Raw genomic sequence first — 20,969 nt, forward strand, 5'->3', positions numbered from 1 at the left:
AGGAGGATTAAACCGCAGGCACTGTGTATACTCTGTAACACACCGATTCAGTGCAGTAAACTAGGGGTTGTGAGCCGGGGCAGATTTTTAAGCTAGCAAATCTGAGACTCTGGTAAGGATTATTCGCTAGGTTTTCTTCAAAGGTTAGGAGGCAAAAGACTGCGTTTCCCAGTGCTGTTGGAGGCTAGCTTGACAATATTTCTCGGAAGAACACGGCAGAAAATGCAATGGAGGCCGGAGGAGAGCGCTTTCTTAGACAAAGGCAAGTCCTGTTTCTCTTTGTTTTTCTGGGTGGGTCTCTGGCTGGGTCCCAGTCGAGACGCTACTCTGTGGCTGAGGAAAAAGAGAGGGGGTTTTTAATCTCCAATCTAGCAAAGGATCTGGGGCTGAGTGTACGGAAACTGGCCGCGAGGGGGGCCCAAGTTGTGTCTAAAGGGAACAGACAGCATTTTCAGCTCAACCATCAGACCGGTGATTTGCTCCTGCATGAGAAATTGGACCGGGAGGAGCTATGCGGCTCCGCAGAGCCATGCATACTGCATTTTCAGATATTACTGCAAAACCCCTTGCAGTTTATTACAAATGAGCTCCAGGTCATAGACATAAATGACCATTCTCCGGCATTCTCTGAAAATGAAATGCAGCTGAAAATCCTAGAAAACACTCCACCAGGAACAATAATTCCTTTGGGAAATGCTGAAGACTTGGATGTGGGAAGAAACAGTCTCCAAAACTACACGATCACTCCTAATTCCCATTTCCACGTTCTCACACGCAGTCGTAGGGATGGAAGGAAGTACCCAGAACTAGTACTAGACAAAGCGCTGGATCGTGAGGAGCAGCCAGAGCTTAGGTTAATGCTCACTGCGCTGGATGGCGGGACTCCACGGAGGTCTGGGACCGTCCAGGTTCACATCCTGGTCTTAGACATAAACGACAACACCCCAGAATTTACACAGTCCCTCTATGAGGTTCAAGTTCTAGAGAACAGCCCCGTTAACTCTCTTATTGTCACTGTTTCAGCTTCTGACTTAGATACAGGAAATTTGGGGACAATATCATATGCATTTTTTCATGTTTCTGAAGAAATTAGAAAAACTTTTCAACTAAATCCAGTTACTGGTGATATCCGACTAATCAAATATTTGAATTTTGAGGCGATCCAAACTTACGAGGTGGACATAGAAGCCAAGGATGGTGGAGGCCTTTCAGGAAAATCAACAGTGATAGTTCAGGTGGTTGATGTGAACGACAACCCACCAGAACTGACCTTGTCCTCAATTACCAGCCCTATCCCAGAGAACTCGCCAGAGACTGTGGTGGCTGTTTTCAGTGTTTCCGACCTAGACTCTGGAGACAATGGGAAAATGGTGTGTTCCATCGAGAACGATCTCCCCTTCATCCTGAAACCATCTGTAGAGAATTTTTATACCCTAGTGTCGGAAGGAGAGCTGGACAGAGAGATCAGAGCCGAGTACAACATCAGCATCACCGTCACAGATATGGGGACACCGAGACTGAAAACCCAGCACAACATAACCGTGCTGGTGTCCGACGTCAACGACAACGCCCCCGCCTTCACCCAGACCTCCTACACCCTGTCCGTCCGCGAGAACAACAGCCCCGCCCTGCACATCGGCACCGTCCGCGCCACAGACAGAGACGCGGGCGCCAACGCCCAGGTCACCTACTCGCTGCTGCCGCCCCTCGACCCGCACGTGCCCCTGGCCTCCCTGGTGTCCATCAACCCGGACAACGGCCACCTCTTCGCCCTGAGGTCCCTGGACTACGAGGCCCTGCGGGCGTTCGAGTTCCGCGTGGGCGCCGCCGACCGCGGCTCGCCCGCGCTCAGCAGCCAGGCGCTGGTGCGCGTGCTCGTGGCGGACGACAACGACAACGCGCCCTTCGTGCTGTACCCGCTGCAGAACGCCTCGGCGCCCTGCACCGAGCTGGTGCCCAGGGCGGCCGAGGCGGGCTACCTGGTGACCAAGGTGGTGGCGGTGGACGGCGACTCGGGCCAGAACGCCTGGCTGTCGTACCAGCTGCTCAAGGCCACGGAGCCCGGGCTGTTCGGCGTGTGGGCGCACAACGGCGAGGTGCGCACGGCCCGGCTGCTGAGCGAGCGCGACGCGGCCAAGCACAGGCTGGTGGTGCTGGTCAAGGACAACGGCGAGCCGCCGCTGTCGGCCAGCGTCACGCTGCACGTGCTGCTGGTGGACGGCTTCTCGCAGCCCTACCTGCCGGCCCCGGAAGCGGAAGCGGCGGACGCGGCGCCGGCCGCCCCGCTCACCGTCTACCTGGTGGTCGCCTTGGCGTCGGTGTCGTCGCTCTTCCTCTTCTCGGTGCTGGTGTTCGTCGCGGTGCGGCTGTGCAGGCGGGGCGGGGCGGCCTCGGTGGGTCGCTGCTCGGTGCCCGAGGGCCCCTTTCCGGGCCACCTGGTGGACGTCAGCGGCACGGGGACCCTGTCCCAGAGCTACCAGTACGAGGTGTGTCTGACGGGAGGCTCCGGGTTAAATGAGTTTAAATTCCTGAAGCCGATTCTCCCTAGTGGTCTGATTCAAGACACTGGGCAGGACTAGCGCAAAAAGGCAGTTGCAAGGATAGCGTAGGTTTCATTAACAGAAGAATCAAAAAGTTGTCTGGCTACGAATGCTTTCTTTAAGTTATTTTAAGTCAAGGCTCTTGAGTTGATATAGTATTTTGTTTATATATTGATTTTACTTTCTATCTAGTTAACCCTGCATGTTCTTTCTTCATCCGCTTCCTACCTTTTCAATCCAGTATTAATGCCTCTTTCTTTTTCTAATAGGTGAGTAAAAATAAACGCATTATCTTTTAATGATGATTTCAAATAGGTTTATTTAAGGTAGTCATTTCAAATTCTATATCCAAAGCAATGTAGAGAGAGTTCTGAACCACCAATATTATAATTTACCCTATTGAATATAGTCAGGTAATATTCTTTATAATACTCCTAAAGCAGCTTTGTCTGTGGTTAATGAAGTGGATAAATAAAAATGTTTTAATATGTACCATTTTAAGGTGTATCATCCTTTAGAGGCTTAGTACTCAAATAAAACTTACACATATAATTCATTTTCTGTTTTGACATTTGTAATTAATATTTCAACATTGTATATGCTTATATTGGCTAAAAATGGACAAAAATGTAGATTAATAGGTCAGATTACTCTTAGATTTGCCTAAAGTGTAATTATGATGGATGACTGAGAAAAAAAAATAAAACATAGGCATTTTGAACAACTGATCGTGCTTTTCCATTTGGCATGAAAAGATTATTTAATAAGCATCTGGTAGAATGACAATTTGTTTTTTAACTTCTGAGATGTATTATCAACCTGAGGGCCATTTTTAAAAAATTTCAAGAAAGTACATGTATATATGTTCTCTAAATGCTTTATAGCAAAAGTGGTGTCCCATCCGATCCTACTTTTAAAAAATTAATACCTACTTGGCATTTATATGGTGATATATGAAGGAAATATTTTCTTTGTTTCCTCTCTTAGTTCCCTCCTTCAGATTTCAACCTGACATGATTTAGGATTATGTATGGTCCTTCTGGGATAAACACTGCCCAACCACATCAGCATTCTACCTCCTATAGAGTAATTAAAAGAAGATTAGAAGAATGGGAAGTTCTAAAGGGGAGAGAGCAGTATCACTGTGAAAGTCTAAATTAACTACAGCTAAGAATAAACTCTTGAAGCAACCAAACATCAATTTTTATGTCTATTTTGAATGAAATAGAAAAAAACCTTATTTTAAAGTACAAAACATTTAGTCCCCAATTAAAGAATCTGATTAGGGAAAAATAAAATTTCTCCTCATAGGTATTTTCTCATCCAGAGGCATAGAACTTTCCAGGAATTGAATACTCATGACTAGAAGAAAGAGAACTGAAGTTTCTCAAAGATTTTGAAAATTCTCAAAAGAGAAAAAGAATGTTGTTAACTAGATGTTAACTAGACTTATGTCATCATTTGCAATATGCACAAGTATCAAATCATTGTGTCACACCTGAAACTAATATAGTGTTACATGTCAGTTACAGCTCAAAAATTTAAAACCCCTAATGACTGACTGTAAAAAAAACCAAAAAACAAAAAAATTTAATACTGACATGTCTTCAATCACACATAAAGTTATAATCATATTAAAATGGTGTTATTTTATGTATGAGAGTCAAATACATGAATCCTTATTAATCAGGGGAAAGACAGTATTTCCTTTCACTCATTAAGTACTTTATAGAGATACTGAATCTGGCTCTTTGGTCAGATTTTTTTTTCTTCTTTTCATACTTAGCTGAATTTTCATGAAGATCAGAGAAAAGGCAAAGAATTCTGATCAAGACTTCTCTGTATTTGGCTGGCTTAGTTCCAGGTCGTATCAGAACCAGGGAAGTTTTCAACTACAGAAAATATGGAGGCCAGTTCTTTTTTGGCCAATATGGTATATGATTTTGGACTCAAATTGGAGGCACTATATAACCGGGGAGTTATTTAGACCCAGACACAAGAAGAACAGATACTTAATAATATCTTAGTTGATAGATGCACTGAATTCACATATTGTTGAGAAGTGATCAGAGTTTAGTAAAGCCAGAAAAGATCATATGGACTAAATTTGAAGATAGGAAAAAATTATACCTTACTCTTGGTTCAAAGTTGCTTTTATTTCTTGGCTATTGGAAACCTTTTACCCTTTTATTTGAAGACAACTTTCAGAAACTTCTTTATCTGGATATTTTATTAAGTACATGACAGGGCACTATATGTATAGTACTAACTATCTTTGCCACTTTTTGGAATTCCCCCAACTGAAAGTCTAGCACTAGGTAAAAGTGATGAGTTTCTACATTCATAATAATTTCCCAGTAGTTTTTCTTTTAAAGGATGGACAAACTCATTACTGTGAATTATTTCCAGATTGATCTCTTACTAATATTCTAATCTAGTTTTTAACACTGAAAGGCAAAGAGATGAAAATGAACTTTAAACTTTTATGTAGAGTTGTTAAAAGACTAAACTATATTCAAATATCACTCATTAAAACTAGTGAACTAGGGACTTCCCTGGTGGCGCAGTGGTTGAGAATCTGCCTGCCAATGCAGGGGACACGGGTTCGAGCCCTGGTCTGGGAAGATCCCACGTGCCGCGGAGCAACTGGGCCCGTGAGCCACAATTGCTGAGCCTGCGCGTCTGGAGCCTGTGCTCCGCAGCAGGAGGGGCCGCGATGGTGAGAGGCCCGCGCACCGCGATGAGGAGTGGTCCCCGCTTGCCGCAGCTAGAGAAAGCCCTCGCACAGAGACGAGGACTCAACACAGTCATAAATAAATGAATGAATGAATGAATAAATAAATAAATAAATAAATAAAAGAAAGTGAATTTCAAAAAAAAAAAAAAAACTAGTGAACTAACTTACCACAGTTTTAATAAATCTTCCTTAATCCTTAAATATGGCTTCCTTGCAAATGGGGACTTTAAAAAATGACAGTTTTTAAAAATATATCCCACTACTCTATTTTGCTTCTTAGAGTAGACTGTTATATGTTTTAAAGCTGGCAACCTATTAGGCATAATTCAGTTATTTCTATGTCTAATCCTCATGTTCTTAGCCAATAGCTTGGTTGATCATAGATTTTAAAATGTAAACTAGGGACTTCCCTGGTAGTGCAGCGGTTAAGAATCTGCCTGCCAATGCAGGGGACACGGGTTCGAGCCCTGGTCTGAGAAGATCCCACGTGCCGCGGAGCAGCTAAGCTCATGAGCCACAACTACTGAGCCTGGGCTCTAGAGCCCACGAGCCACAACTACTGAAGCCCACGCGCCTAGAGCCCATGCTCTGCAACAAGAGAAGCCACTGCAATGAGAAACCCGCACACCACAACGAAGAGTAGACCCCGCTCGCCGCAACTAGAGAAAGCCCGCGCACAGCAACGAAGACCCAATGCAGCAAAAAATAAATAAATAAATTTATATAAAAAAATAAAATGTAAACTAATTTTCCTTCTCCCTCTTTTGGTATTGAAGACTGTTGATGAAAAGTATATCAGTCTAGTTCTCGTTCTTTTATCTGTAAACTTCTTTAAGATTTTTTCTTTATTCTTGATGTTCTGATATTTGCTAGGTGCAAACCTGAGATTCACCCAATATACTGAATTTTTAAAAATTAACTATAGTTTTTTGTGGGCTTTTTTTCCCCCAAATTTCCATTTGGCAGGTTTTCACAACAATTTGTTCTTTTTTTTTTTTTTTAAACAATTGCCAGTTCCTTCTTTTTTGTTGGAGGAAATTAAATATCTTTTACCTTTAAGTTCTTTCCATATTGTTCCAATCTCTGTTTCTTCTGTATACATCTTTTATTTGTTGAGTCTGTTTTCACACTGTTAGTCTTGTTAGTTGGTGATATTTTATTGAGAACTCATGTTCTATTGGAGGTTTCCCTCATACCAGTACTGGTTTTGGTAGTCTTGCAAAGGGAGGAAGGAGTCTCAAAGTAGTTACAGCCTCAGGCTCTACAAATCCAAGCCTTAATTAAGGAGCTTAGCTCAACTTTGCCACACACAGGTAGAAGTTCTGGACCAACACCTAATGATGTGTTTGAGCTGGGCCCCAGTCTCCCTTGGGTGGCACTGCTCTGCATTTTCTCCATGAAGCAAAATCTTAGGGACTGTCACCCTCTGCTTCTTGGCTGTCATGATGTCTGATAAGGCTATAGACATGAGAGCTAATGAAGACATCATTTACTTTTCAATCTTTAGAGTAAACAAGCTGATTTAATCTTAGAATAAAGCTGATTTTGAGGAAAGTGAGTTGTAACTGAAGTAACTGATACATGAGAATTACCTACAGGGAAAAAACATGGTCTTGATTAATATGCATGACAGTGCTGCATATGATGGTCCTGGATGACGCACCCAACTTGCTGGATGACAAAGAAAACCCACTGCTAAGCAATCCTATATTGTGTACTGAGTTGGTACCAGGTAGAACAAGGTGGTATCCTGGATGGTGATGAGCTAGAACTCATGACTATTTTTTCAAAGACTCAGAGCCTCAAAGTACTTAATGTTTAGCACATGGACCCACAACCTGTTAGTATAGAGCACTGAAGCATATCTAGGCTCCTAAGAGATAGACACAGCCAGGCACAAGCTTGTGCTGTTATTAAAGACAACTAGAAGCCACCTTCTATTTGGCATAATCATGCTATACCTGGTCTAGGACCTATCCCAGCCCTACCTTCCGTTCCTTGAACCACCCATAGAAGTTTACTCAAGCCAACATATGCTCTATCCTCTTGATCACTAATTTGATTTAGCCATCTTCCTCTTTCAGTTCTCTCTGCTCCTATTCAATGATGCTCAAATGTGGAGGATGAACAGGGAGCCTTCAGTGGACTGCTGCTCATAAGGCCACCTTCTGAGCATTCTGGGGATGTGACCATCACTGGGACTTAGTTCCAGAACTACTAATATGAGAGGTTTCTGACTGGAATATCAGAGACAAATGGGTTCAGATTTTTGAAGTCAATAGTGTCCAACTAATATGGGCTGTCCATGAGGAAAGACTTTGATGAGAAACTCAACTTCTAGAAAAATTAGAAGTTTATCAAAAATTAAAATTGTCTTCTCTAAATATTGTCTTTTGAGGGTTTTTTTCCCCTTATATTTATCTCTGGGGAAATGGATTTCTTCATCCTGAATGTTTCATCCTATTCAACAAGACTTAATCAGTAGTCAGAAAACTTTCCGCAAGGAAAAGCCCAGGACTAGATGGCTTCACTGGGAAGTGTACTGAACATTTAAAGAATTAACACCAGGGACTTCTTTGGTGGTCCAGTGGCTAAGACTCCACGCTCCCAATACAGGGGGCCCAGGTTTGATCCCTGGTCAGGGAACTAGATCCCACATGCCGCAACTAAAGATCCCACGTGCCGCAACTAAAGATCCTGCATGCCGCAACTAAAGATACTGCATGCTGCAATGAAGATCCTGCATGTGGCAACGAAGATCCCGAGTGCCACAACTAAGACCAGGTGCAGCCAAATAAATAAATAATATTTTTTAAAAAAAGAATTAACACCAATATTTCACAAACTTGTTTAAAAAAAAAAGGAGCAGGGACCACTTCCCAATTCATTTTATGAGGCCAGTATTACCCTGCTGCCAGAACCAAAGATAACACAAGGAAAGGAAATTAAATACCAATATCTCTTGTGAATATAGGTACAAAAAATCCTCAACAAAATACTAGCAAACTGACTCCAGCAACATGTGAAAAGGATTATACAACATGACCAAGTGGGATTTGTCCCAGAAATACAAGGTTGATTTAACATATGAAAATCAATCAATGCAATATACCATATTAACAGAAAAGGAAAACCATACAACCATTTCAATAAATGCAGGAAAAGCATTGTACAAAATACAACACCTTTTCATAATAAAAACACTCATGAAACTAAGAATAATAAGGAATATCCTCAACTTGATAAATGGCAACTATAAAAACCCACAGCTAACTTCACACTTAATGGTGAAAGACTGAAAGCTTTCTCCCTAAGATCAGAAACAAAACAAGGATGTTCTCTCTCACTGTTCCTATTTAACATTGTACTGGAAGTTCTAGCCAGAGCAATTAGACAAGAAAAGAAATAAAATAATTCAGATTGGAAACGAAGTAAAACTATCTCTGCAGGTGACATGACTGTGCATATAGAAAATCCTAAGGAATCCACAAAAAAACTACTAAACTTAATAAATGAATTCAGCAAAGGATACAAGACCAATATACAAAAATCAATACTATTTCTATACACTAGCATTGGACAATGCAAAAATGAAATGAAGAAAACATTCCATTTACAATAGCATCAAAAATAATAAAATACTTAGGAATAAATTTAATAAGTGCAAGACTTGTATGCCAAACACTATAAAACATCAGTGAAAGAAATGAAAGAAAACCTAAGTAAATGGAAATTGTTCATGTGTTGGAAGATTTAACGTTGGTTTACATATTCAACTGAATTCCTATCAAAATCCCAGCAGGCTTGCTTTTTTTTTTTTTTGCAGAAATTAGCAAATTGAAGGTAAAATTCACTTGGAAATGCAAATAGCCAAAACAATCTTGAAAAATAACAACAATAAATGTTTGAATATTTTGATACATTAAACATACAAATACTATTTTTAATTTAGTATGTACTACAAGGAATTATTAGAAATTATATTGGATTTCATCACAAATTTCTAAGGCCAAACACTCTAATTATTCAAATATCTCCTTTCTAAATTTGCATTTCAATTAGTGTGATTTTTAAAACATCTTATAGCTTCAGTTTAGCTATAAGATATTAAAAGTTTAAAAGATATTAAATTTTAGTTTGCTTTTACCAGTGACAAGTATTGTTTGCTTTACAGTTATTTCATTTGAATGGCCAGCTGATGAATCTAATTTATCTATTTAGTAGGAAATTCCAAAAGATAATTCCTTTTATAAGAGTTCCTAGTAAAATCTACAAACCATTTATAATTACCAATTATCAATGCTGCTTAATATTTTGAAATAATACTATTTGAAGTGTGATTTCAGTAACTAAAAATACTAGTTAAAATCTAATACATATTTCACCAATTTATCTCTCCTTTCAACAATTATCACTTAATATCCCTCTGTACTTTCCCCCTCCAAGTTAAGAACAAAACAGCCCTCAAGTCATCATGAAGTTTAAAAAAACATTCTCTCATTTTTTTTTAAAAACAAGTGAGACTACTCAAAACTTCAAAGTATGTGTTTAGCATTTGAACTTTAGGACTTCTTGTATTCAAATTCCTTTAAAATGATTTTTATCTTTCCCTCAATGATATTTAAAGTTCTTGCCTATATTTTACCAGGGAGGAATTAAAACTGATATTTAATTACCAGAGTATCCCTCTAACTATTCTATCTCTCTTTGTGTATTCAAAATGGAAGAAATGTTTTAAATATTGTGCTTCAGGTCTGGCAACCAATTGTGTAAGTTGTTGTATGAATCCTTCAGAATGGATAATGCAGTTTTCCTGACTGGAATGGAATGGTTTCGCAGGTGGTCATTCTCTTTATCATTAATGCCTCTTCCATGCAAATATAATAGTTTTTTCCTGATAAGTTTGGCAGTTTGGCAAAATAATCCATGATCCAATGTTAAACTATCATCTTAGGCCACCTTTCTTGATTTTAACTTTACACCCTGATAATAGTTCAAAAGATCTATACATAGGTATTTATTTATATATACATATATATGTGTGTGTATATACTTATATATGGATATATATTTAAGGCTACAGGGAATTCATTATTCATGTCACTCTTAGTTCTTTTTTTTAAACCTAATTAATGATCTCAACAAAACACTCTTAGTTTTCCTTTCAATTTCTAAATTTTGTAAGCACCTCTTTTTGCTGGTACCTATCTCTAAAGGGAGACAAACTATTTAAAAGATTCTTATATTAATTGAAAATTTGAATACAAATATATTTCACCTATGATATCTGTGTACCCAAGGCAAGGCTGAAGTTTGGATCTAAATTATCTAAAAAGTTGTTCACCTCTCTAATTCCACTTAGTTAGATCAAAGAATGGATTCTGGAGCCATTCTGTAACAGTTTGAATCCTACCTTTGCCATTTCACATGGTGCGCGACTGTGGGCAGATTATTTAAACTTTCTATTCCTCGATGTCTTTGTCTATAAAATGTGCCCAATAAGAGTGCCCACCTCATAGGGTTGTTTGAGGGATAAAATGAGTTAGTGTATGTAAAATGCTTAGAATACTATCTGGCATATAGTGACACATATATGTTAATATTACCTAGACTTCATTTGCTTTGGATTGACAAAAGGATCGAAAAGAGCTAATCTGCAACACTATTTCTATGTCAGCATATAGGAATAAGTAAACAAAATCTAGTTTGAATTTTGTCCTGAACTCTTTAACTTGAATCTAACTAGAGCTCAGTTAATATAGTATGAAACAATTTTTTGTTTCATTCATGAAATTTGCTTTCCATTTATATCTAAAATAATATTCTTTCTTTTTTCTTTTCAGTATGTTTATTATTATTTTTTCATTTCACTTAATGTTGATATATATTTCTCCGATTTGCCTTAAACATGAAAGAAAATTCTACAGCATATTAATATTACTATTATTGCTACTACTAGATCTCTTACAACAGGAATTAACAGAGCTAGAATAAAAGTAAATTTATTTGAACAGTGCTTAGCGTGTATTATACTCTCATCTCTCAGAATTCTTTATTCAGTGTCAGACATGTTCATGGCTGAATGCATGATCTCACAGTAATCTTCTAATATAGGTAGAAATATGATCATTAGAGTGGGTTAATTAATTTATCCAAATGATATTTACTGAATGACTACTATAGTACAGGCTTCTTTCAAAAGTAATTTTTCCTGGGACTTCCCTGGCGGACCAGCGGTTAAGGCTGCACGCTTCCACTGCAGGGGACACGGGTTCGATCTCTGGTTGGGGAATTAAGATCCCGCATGTGCACGGCATGGCCAAAAAAAAGTAAATAATAATAATAATCTTTCCTAATACTTTCTATCATTATCAGAATCTAAGATTACTGACATGATTTTAAAATAATTCAATAAATGTGAATCATAATTTATGAAGTTAATTAAGTAATTAAATTACAAGATATTTAAGGAGGAGAAATCCCATATGTACCAAGATAAGTGGTACTCCATTCAATATACTAATTGTAACCAGTAAACTGATTAACTGTGTCTCAGTTAACTTACTGTATCAGGGAAATCACAATAGCTGCATGGCACTGAAATCCATTTTATAAACAAGTCTCTCCTCTTCACCATATATAAGTAGACAAAGCTTGAGGTACCCTTTGCTCACACATTAAAATGTTTTAAATCACTGCTTCTTGTCTTCCCGCAAATTGGTTAGTCAAGGAATGTGATATCTGGGCTACAAAGGATCAATGTGGTAAGAAGCAAACTCATTATTAAATACAGATATCTAGCTAAATCAGCTTAAACTTAAAGCCTTTATCTTAATAAAATTCTATGATTTTCACTCAGTTTTCTCTTGATATTATCCTGATAATAGTCAAGTAGAATAATCAAGTCCTATCACCCACTGAGCTTCTGTTTCTTTATCTGTAAAAATCCTTTCATTTCCTCTCTGGATCTAAGAATCTGATTCTAATACTATTTGACCTCCTTAATATTTTAATGTGGGTTCACACTGTAAAAGGACTTATAACAAAGCAAGATGCCTCTTTATTCAACTGTATTACTATTTGCACACCAGTGTAAAAAAATAGAACCTAAGACCAGGTGGTACAGAACACCTTACACAAACTTTTTGCATCATCATAAATTTCTCACATACTTGGAAATAAACAGATAAAACTATTATGAATTGTAATTTTATAAGAGTTTATCTCCCTTGGTTAGATTATGACAAAAGGGAAATGGAGTTCTTTAAGTTCCACTTGTAAGGGTATGGGGAGAGGAAGATATCCCCTTGCTTTGTGCTCACAATTATTCTAGCTCATGCAATGTAATGGAATAACCTATACCTTAAGCCATTTAATGGAATAACAAAACTTGTAAAAGTTCTATACACTTTTTTAAACGGCTTACATTTGGACACCTTCAAAATAGGCCGACTTGAGACTACAGTATTAGCTTCTCAATCAGGACGCAGGGTGGCGCTGCCGGCTAAGACTGTGAATAAAGAGCCCTAAAAAGCTCCCGTATCCCTTTGTTGCCAGACGAAATCAACACCACACAGAAGAAGCTTTGCCAGCAGTGCTGGGTTACCAACGAGTTTGGGTAGCGATATACTAAACGACTTTAAGATTAAAGGCAACTTTGTGAAGATTCTACCAAGCAAGTCAGAATTTAATACCTCGGGTCTTTTTGTGGTTGCTGAAGGGATTGGATGTAAGCACTCTGGCTCCAACATGGAGACGCTAGAGAGAATTCAACAGAACAGGCAAGTGATGACCTTTATTTTGATGGTATTCTTGTCTCAGGCTCACCCTGCGCCTATTCGTTATTCTGTGCTGGAAGAAACAGAGAGCGTCTCCTTTATAGCCCATTTGACCAAGGACCTGGGCCTGGGAATTGGGGAGCTGGCCGCCCGGTCGGCCCAGGTGGTGTGTGACGATGACAAGCAGCGCTTGCTGCTAGATCGCCAGACTGGAGATTTGCTTTTGAGGGAGAAACTAGACCGGGAAGATTTATGTGGCCCCGTTGAACCCTGTGTGTTGCATTTCCAAGTGTTCCTGGAAACTCCGGTGCAGTTTTTTGAAGGAGAACTATTAATCCAGGACATAAATGACCACTCCCCAGTATTCCCAAATAGGGAAATGCTCCTGAAAATACCGGAAAACAGCCAGCCAGGGACTGTTTTTCCGTTGAAATTAGCTCAGGATTTGGATGTGGGCAGCAATGCTCTTCAAAAATACACTATCAGCCCCAATTCTCATTTTCACGTTGTCACTCGAAATCATAGTGAGGGCAAGAAATATCCAGATTTGGTGCAGGACAAAGCACTGGATCGAGAGGAGCAGCCTGAGTTCAGCTTAACCCTCATGGCGCTGGATGGTGGGTCTCCACCTAGGTCTGGCACCAGCATGTTACGAATCCTGATCATGGATGTCAATGACAATGCTCCTGAGTTTGTGCACACTCCATATGAGGTGCAGGTTCTGGAAAACAGCCCCCTACACTCCCCAATACTTACTGTTTTAGCTAGGGATGTAGATGCTGGAAACTTTGGGACTGTTTCCTACGGCTTGTTCCAAGCATCAGAGGAAATTAAACAAACTTTCTCAATAAATGAAGTCACAGGAGAAATCCGACTGACAAAGAAATTGGATTTTGAACAAATTAAATCTTACCACGTGGAAATTGAGGCTACAGATGGAGGAGGCCTTTCCGGAAAAGGCACTGTAGTCATAGAGGTGGTAGATGTGAATGACAACGCCCCTGAACTTACCATACCTTCACTCACCTGCTCCATCCCAGAAAATGCTCCTGAGACTGTAGTCTCCATCTTCCGAATTCGAGATAGAGACTCCGGAGACAATGGAAGGATGGTTTGCTCTATTCCAGATAATCTGCCATTCATTCTAAAACCGACTTTCAAGAATTTCTACACCCTGGTAACAGAGAGCCCGCTGGACAGAGAGAGCAGAGCCGAGTACAACATCACCATCACCGTCACAGATATGGGAACCCCCAGGCTGAAAACCGAGCACAACATAACCGTGCTGGTGTCCGACGTCAACGACAACGCCCCCGCCTTCACCCAGACCTCCTACACCCTGTCCGTCCGCGAGAACAACAGCCCCGCCCTGCACATCGGCACCGTCCGAGCCACAGACAGAGACGCGGGCGCCAACGCCCAGGTCACCTACTCGCTGCTGCCGCCCCTCGACCCGCACGTGCCCCTGGCCTCCCTGGTGTCCATCAACCCGGACAACGGCCACCTGTTCGCCCTGAGGTCCCTAGACTACGAGGCCCTGCGGGCGTTCGAGTTCCGCGTGGGCGCCGCCGACCGCGGCTCGCCCGCGCTCAGCAGCCAGGCGCTAGTGCGCGTGCTCGTGGCGGACGACAACGACAACGCGCCCTTCGTGCTGTACCCGCTGCAGAACGCCTCGGCGCCCTGCACCGAGCTGGTGCCCAGGGCGGCCGAGGCGGGCTACCTGGTGACCAAGGTGGTGGCGGTGGACGGCGACTCGGGCCAGAACGCCTGGCTGTCGTACCAGCTGCTCAAGGCCACGGAGCCCGGGCTGTTCGGCGTGTGGGCGCACAACGGCGAGGTGCGCACGGCCCGGCTGCTGAGCGAGCGCGACGCGGCCAAGCACAGGCTGGTGGTGCTGGTCAAGGACAACGGCGAGCCGCCGCTGTCGGCCAGCGTCACGCTGCACGTGCTGCTGGTGGACGGCTTCTCGCAGCCCTACCTGCCGGCCCCGGAAGCGGAAGCGGCGGACGCGGCGCCGGCCGCCCCGCTCACCGTCTACCTGGTGGTCGCCTTGGCGTCGGTGTCGTCGCTCTTCCTCTTCTCGGTGCTGGTGTTCGTCGCGGTGCGGCTGTGCAGGCGGGGCGGGGCGGCCTCGGTGGGTCGCTGCTTGGTGCCCGAGGGCCCCTTTCCGGGCCACCTGGTGGACGTCAGCGGCACGGGGACCCTGTCCCAGAGCTACCAGTACGAGGTGTGTCTGACGGGAGACCATGGAACTGGTGAGTTCAAATTCCTGAAGCCAGTATTTCCCAACCTCTTGGATCAGAACACAGAGAGAGAAATTAAAAGAAAGCCCCAACTGCAGGAGTAGTTTTGTTCAGTTAAGTGTCGTATTTGGTCAAGTGAGCCTCTCAATTTTGTTAAACCTGACTCACATTGCGATACTTTCTCTTGAGATTGTATTGTTGTATAAATATGTATATCACTATTGCAAACTTATGCATGTCTCTGTGCTAAATCTCACTTTTATTAATATTCATTGGATTTAGCATTTTTAGTTACACTTGATATTATGTATTTCTCCATATTTGACCTTCTCTTGATTAATCTTTCCATAATTATAAATTACTCAAGTAGTGTAAGAAGAAATTTTATTTAAAGGAACTTCTTGGTTAATGTCTTTTCAAGGAAACATTTTAAAGCTTCTGTGTAATCTTACATTTCTATATATTTTTGGTGCTTGTCTTTACCACATAGCTTTATATTTGCAAGACCAGAATGTTTGAAATTCTTTGTAGCTACCTAGACCTTTCTTGTTCACTATTCTACCAGGCTATGCCCCCCTGAATAGCCACGAACATATAAATTAGCATACTTGTTTCTCCCAAATTGTACCTAAACATGCACTTTATTATTGATACACTACAGTTGTGACCATATCCCATTGTGAGCAGCGTATATGCTAGAGATTATCTTGTTTGCTACTCACGTAGCACATTGTAATTGCTCCATAAATACTCACTGATATTAAAATAAAAATTATTCTCATTTATAAATAACAATTAAAGAGAAAATCTTATATAACTTGGTACCACTTCACTAAAATAAAACTAAGTCACTGCTTGGTAAAATACTTAAAATCTTAGAACCTTAAGTAAACCCTAAATCCTTTAAAAGGACGCAAGAGGTAGAGGGCATATACTTTCTTGTCCTTCCTTTTGCCCTATTAATAGGAGTTCAAATGTAGTTTAACGTATGCGTTTTTCTTGGTTTTCCTGCAGCTTCTCTGCATGTTTCAAAAGAGAATTTCTTCTCAGTTTTGGTTATTATGTTCTAGTCTGATTGCTCATTTTAAGTTACTTTGCAAACATGGGCAACTTTTATGAACAAAATGATGATTTATTTTTGATCTCCAAGTCACCTTGTTTTGTTCTTCAATGTAGCTTTTGGGTATTTTGCATAAATTTACTTTTTCAATTATGCTAACTTTTAGTAGTAAGAAATAAGCATTGTTTTTTCTTTTAAGACAACAAGAATAGAAATAGAAATTAAGATAAACTTACCTGAATTATAATTGTTTCATGTTGTGTTCATTAAGCAAGCAAGACGATTATGTGGTTTCCAACTAAATTTATATGGATGTAATTATAAGATCAGTTATTGAACTTTCGGCACAATGTGAGTAGTTAAAGAGCCTGCTTTATAACCTAAGTATTTATTTTTAGATCTTGTATCATCCTACTGGAATTTAATTACTTGCATCTTTCTCTGAATTACATTTTTTCTAAGGATATAATGAAATAAAAAAGGAAAATTACTGTTTATTATTGAAACATAGCTTTTAGCCTTCATCCAATCTAATGCTTGAAATTAGAAAGTGATAAAAATGAAAACAAAATTAAACACAAAGAAATATATAAGACATAAATACGGTAGTCAACTTTAACGACTTCTCCATTTACTGTTAGATATTTAAATGAATAGTTTTTATGTATAATGACAAGAAATGTGATTGAAGTTTTCAGCAATATATTTCAACATTATGAAAATCTAAGTTCATGTTTTTGTTTATACCAGGAAAGTCCAATTTGTATAATCACCCAAATGAGACTGGCCAAACACTCAGAACCACATTTATGAATTTATATGAGTAAATTTATGAATTACTTTGTGTATTACTTTATAAGTTACTGTGTGTATTCATAAAGTATGGATCATTCCTTACTAGCTGGGGATCACCACCAGTCTTTGGTGTAGAATAGATCAACATTTTAAAATTCAATGATTATAATATAATAGTAAATATAATCCAACTAACTTCCACAAAATGAATACCTTAAGAAAAATAGGCCAGTTCTACTTTTGCAAAACAAAAATAGAGAGTGGAGGCCAAATATCTGGATAATAATACCCATTTCAATCATAGTTTCTCAAGTGCTTCTATTATATGTGCATTTTTTACAATTCCTTTGTTGTTGTTTTTAGGCATAGCATATAGTGAGTTTAACACATGCTGTTTTAGGCACAGAAATTCTACTGAAGGCAATATAACCCACATCACTTTAAGACCCCCTATTTCTTACTACCAGAAGTTACAAAATATAGATTTTAAATAGTCAAATTATAAGTTATGCACATATTTGGTGGAATTCTGTTTCCCAGTTAGATGGATTATCTAACAGCAGAAAACAACAATAAAACCTGTTTTAAATTCAGAAATTACCAGTTTCAAGCAACAGACAGCAGATGATATAAAAAGAACTGAAGGGGCTAAGATTCCTGAAAAGGAAAATCCTTGGAGTTCTGAACTGACTCCTACAGTCAATTTGCCCTAAGGAAATTTGCAAACTCAAAGAACAGACAAAAGGCTTCTGCCAGGGATGGGGTAACTTCAACAGCCTTTGGCAAACTGGAGGATTCAAGCTCAAGGCCAGTTTTCCCCCTCATGATGCTTGTCAAATTCTGGGACATTCCAGGGAAGAAGACTAAAAACTTAAAGGAAAATTTCTGAAAAGCAGAGTGAAGTTTTAATAGTCTTAAAATGCATGAAAATTAGAGTTTGTGACTTGCCATGGGAAAGGCTGTGGAGAATACACTGAGTTCTGAACTGAAAATTCTGAAGGGTCAGGTGCTTTTCAGGACTGCAAAGAACCTTGACTAAGCACAGTGCTTGTTTGAATTAAGGCAATTTGATTAGACATGACTCTACCAAGCTAACAGAGGAAAAGGTGAACTCTTTCTGGAAGAAAATAATATCATCTGGATCCTGGATAGCTTTTTACATTAATCTTCAGCATTCAATAAAAAATTATGAGGTACACATACAAAAAGGCTGGTTGACATGAATAAAACCTAGAGGAAAAAACAAACAATACAGAAGACCTACACATAAAATACATACTAGAATTTACTGACAGTGATGTTAAAATAAGTATGACTAATATGTTAAAATAAGGAATACAGAAAATAGGTAGAAGAGAATTTCACTAGAGAATGGAATAAAATGGAAATTAATTTTGGGACTGAAGAATATAATAACTGAAATTTTAAAATATTAGATTGTGTAATGGCATAGTAGTTGTAAAGGATTATAGGATTAGTGAATGCAAGACAGGCCAATATTAAATATCCAAATAGAAGCACTGAGGAATGAAATAATTAAAAATACAGACAAGAACATTTAGTGACATGTGGAACATAATGAAAAACTCCAACACACATATGATTGTAATCCTAGAAGGACTAGGAATGGGGAATAAGCAATGTTTAAAGAAATAATGACCAAGAATTTTCCAAAAATGATGAAAAAAATGTACTGCTCAAGATGCTCAGTGAAACCCAATTAGAATAAAAAACAATGGTAAATGGGAGTGTTTCCTTAATTTCTCTTTCAGATTTTTCATCGTTAGTATATAGGAATGCAAGAGATTTCTGTGCATTTTGTATCCTGCTACTTTACCAAATTCATTCATTAGCTCTAGTAGTTTTCTGGTAGCATCTTTAGGATTCTCTACATATAGTTTCATGTCATCGGCAAACAGTGACAGTTTTACTTCTTTTCCGATTTGGATTCCTTTTATTCTTTTTCTTCTCTGATTGCTGTGTCTAAAACTTCCAAAACTATGTTGAGTAATAGTGGTGAGAGTGGGCAACCTTGTCTTGTTCCTGATCTTAGAGGAAATGGTTTCAGTTTTTCATCATTAAGAACGATGTTGGCTCTGGGTTTGTCATATATGACCTTTATTATGTTGAGGTAAGTTCCCTCTATGCCTACTTTCTGGAGAGTTTTTATCATAAATGGGTGTTGAATTTTGTTGAAAGCTTTTTCTGCATCTATTGAGATGATCATATGGTTTTCATCCTTCAATTTGTTAATATGGTATATCACATTGATTGATTTGCATATATTGAAGAATCCTTGCATTCCTGGGATAAACCCCACTTGATCATGGTGTATGATCCTTTTAATGTATTGTTGGATTCTGTTTGCTAGTATTTTGTTGAGGATTTTTGCATCTATGTTCATCAGTGATATTGGCCTGTAGTTTTCTTTTTTTGTGACATCTTTGTCTGGTTTTGGTATCAGGATAATAGTAGCCTCACAGAATGAGTTTGGGAGTGTTCCTCCCTTTGCTATAGTTTGGAAGAGTTTGAGAAGGATGGGAGTTAGCTCTTCTCTAAGTGTTTGATAGAATTCACCTGTGAAGCCATCTGGTCCTGGGCTTTTGTTTGTTGGAAGATTTTTAATCACAGTCTCAATTTCAGTGCTTGTGATTAGTCTGTTTATATTTTCTATTTCTTCCTGGTTCAGTCTCAGAGGGTTGTGCTTTTCTAAGAATTTGTCCATTTCTTCCAGGTTGTCCATTTTATTGGCATATAGTTGCTTGTAGTAATCTCTCATGATCCTTTGTATTTCTGCAGTGTCAGTTGTTACTTCTCCTTTTTCATTTCTAATTCTGTTGATTTGAGTCTTCTCCCTTTTTTTCTTGATGAGTCTGGCTAATGGTTTATAAATTTTGTTTATCTTCTCAAAGAACCAGCTTTTTAAAAAAAAATTTTATTTATATATTATTTTTGGCTGTGTTGGGTCCTCGTTTCTGTGCGAGGGCCTTCTCCAGTTGCGGCAAGCGGGGGCCACCCTTCATCGCGGTGCGCGGGCCTCTCACCCCCGCAGCCTCTCTTGTTGCGGAGCACAGGCTCCAGACGCACAGGCCCAGCAGTTGTGGCTCACGGGCCTAGCCGCTCCGCGGCATGTGGGATCCTCCCAGGCCAGGGCCCGAACCCGCGTCCCCCGCACTGGCAGGCAGACTCTCAACCACTGCGCCACCAGGGAAGCCCAAAGAACCAGATTTTAGTTTTATTGATATTTGCTATTGTTTCCTTCCATTTACTATTGCAACAAAGAATAAAATACCTAGGAATAAACCTACCTAAGGAGACAAAAGACCTGTATGCGGAAAACTACACGACACTGACGAAAGAAATGAAAGATGATACAAATAGATGGAGAGATATATACCATGTTCTTGGATTGGAAGAATCAACATTGTGAAAATGACTCTACTACCCAAAGCAATCTACAGATTCAATGCAATCCCTATCAAACTACCACTGGCATTTTTCACAGAACTAGAACAAAAAATTTCACAATGTGTATGGAAACACAAAAGACCCCGAATAGCCAAAGCAATCCTGAGAAAGAAAAATGGATGGAGGAATCAGGCTCCCTGACTTCAGACTATACTACAAAGCTACAGTAGTCAAGACAGTATGGTGCTGGCACAAAAACAGAAATATAGATCAATGGAACAGGATAGAAAGCCCAGAGATAAACCCACACTAATATGGTCACCTTATTTTGATAAAGGAGGCAAGAATATACAATGGAGAAAAGACAGCCTCTTCAGTAAGTGGTGCTGGGAAAACTGGACAGCTACA

The 20,969-nt window shown here is 39.6% G+C and overlaps 1 protein-coding gene across 1 annotated transcript; it reads left to right on the plus strand.

Annotated features, from left to right (window-relative positions):
* The first annotated feature begins 24 nt into the window (after positions 1-24).
* LOC309623490 (uncharacterized protein) lies at positions 25-17,209 on the plus strand. The gene is given in 4 exon segments (XM_082380439.1): positions 25-2,578; positions 2,950-2,953; positions 12,808-15,375; positions 15,377-17,209. Coding segments are annotated over 4 exon segments (5,127 nt in total). The 5' UTR covers positions 25-227; the 3' UTR covers positions 15,581-17,209.
* Positions 17,210-20,969: the final 3,760 nt, after the last annotated feature.

Source organism: Balaenoptera borealis (assembly GCF_965194805.1).
Source record: "Balaenoptera borealis genome assembly, chromosome: 2".
Lineage (NCBI taxonomy): Eukaryota > Metazoa > Chordata > Mammalia > Artiodactyla > Balaenopteridae > Balaenoptera > Balaenoptera borealis.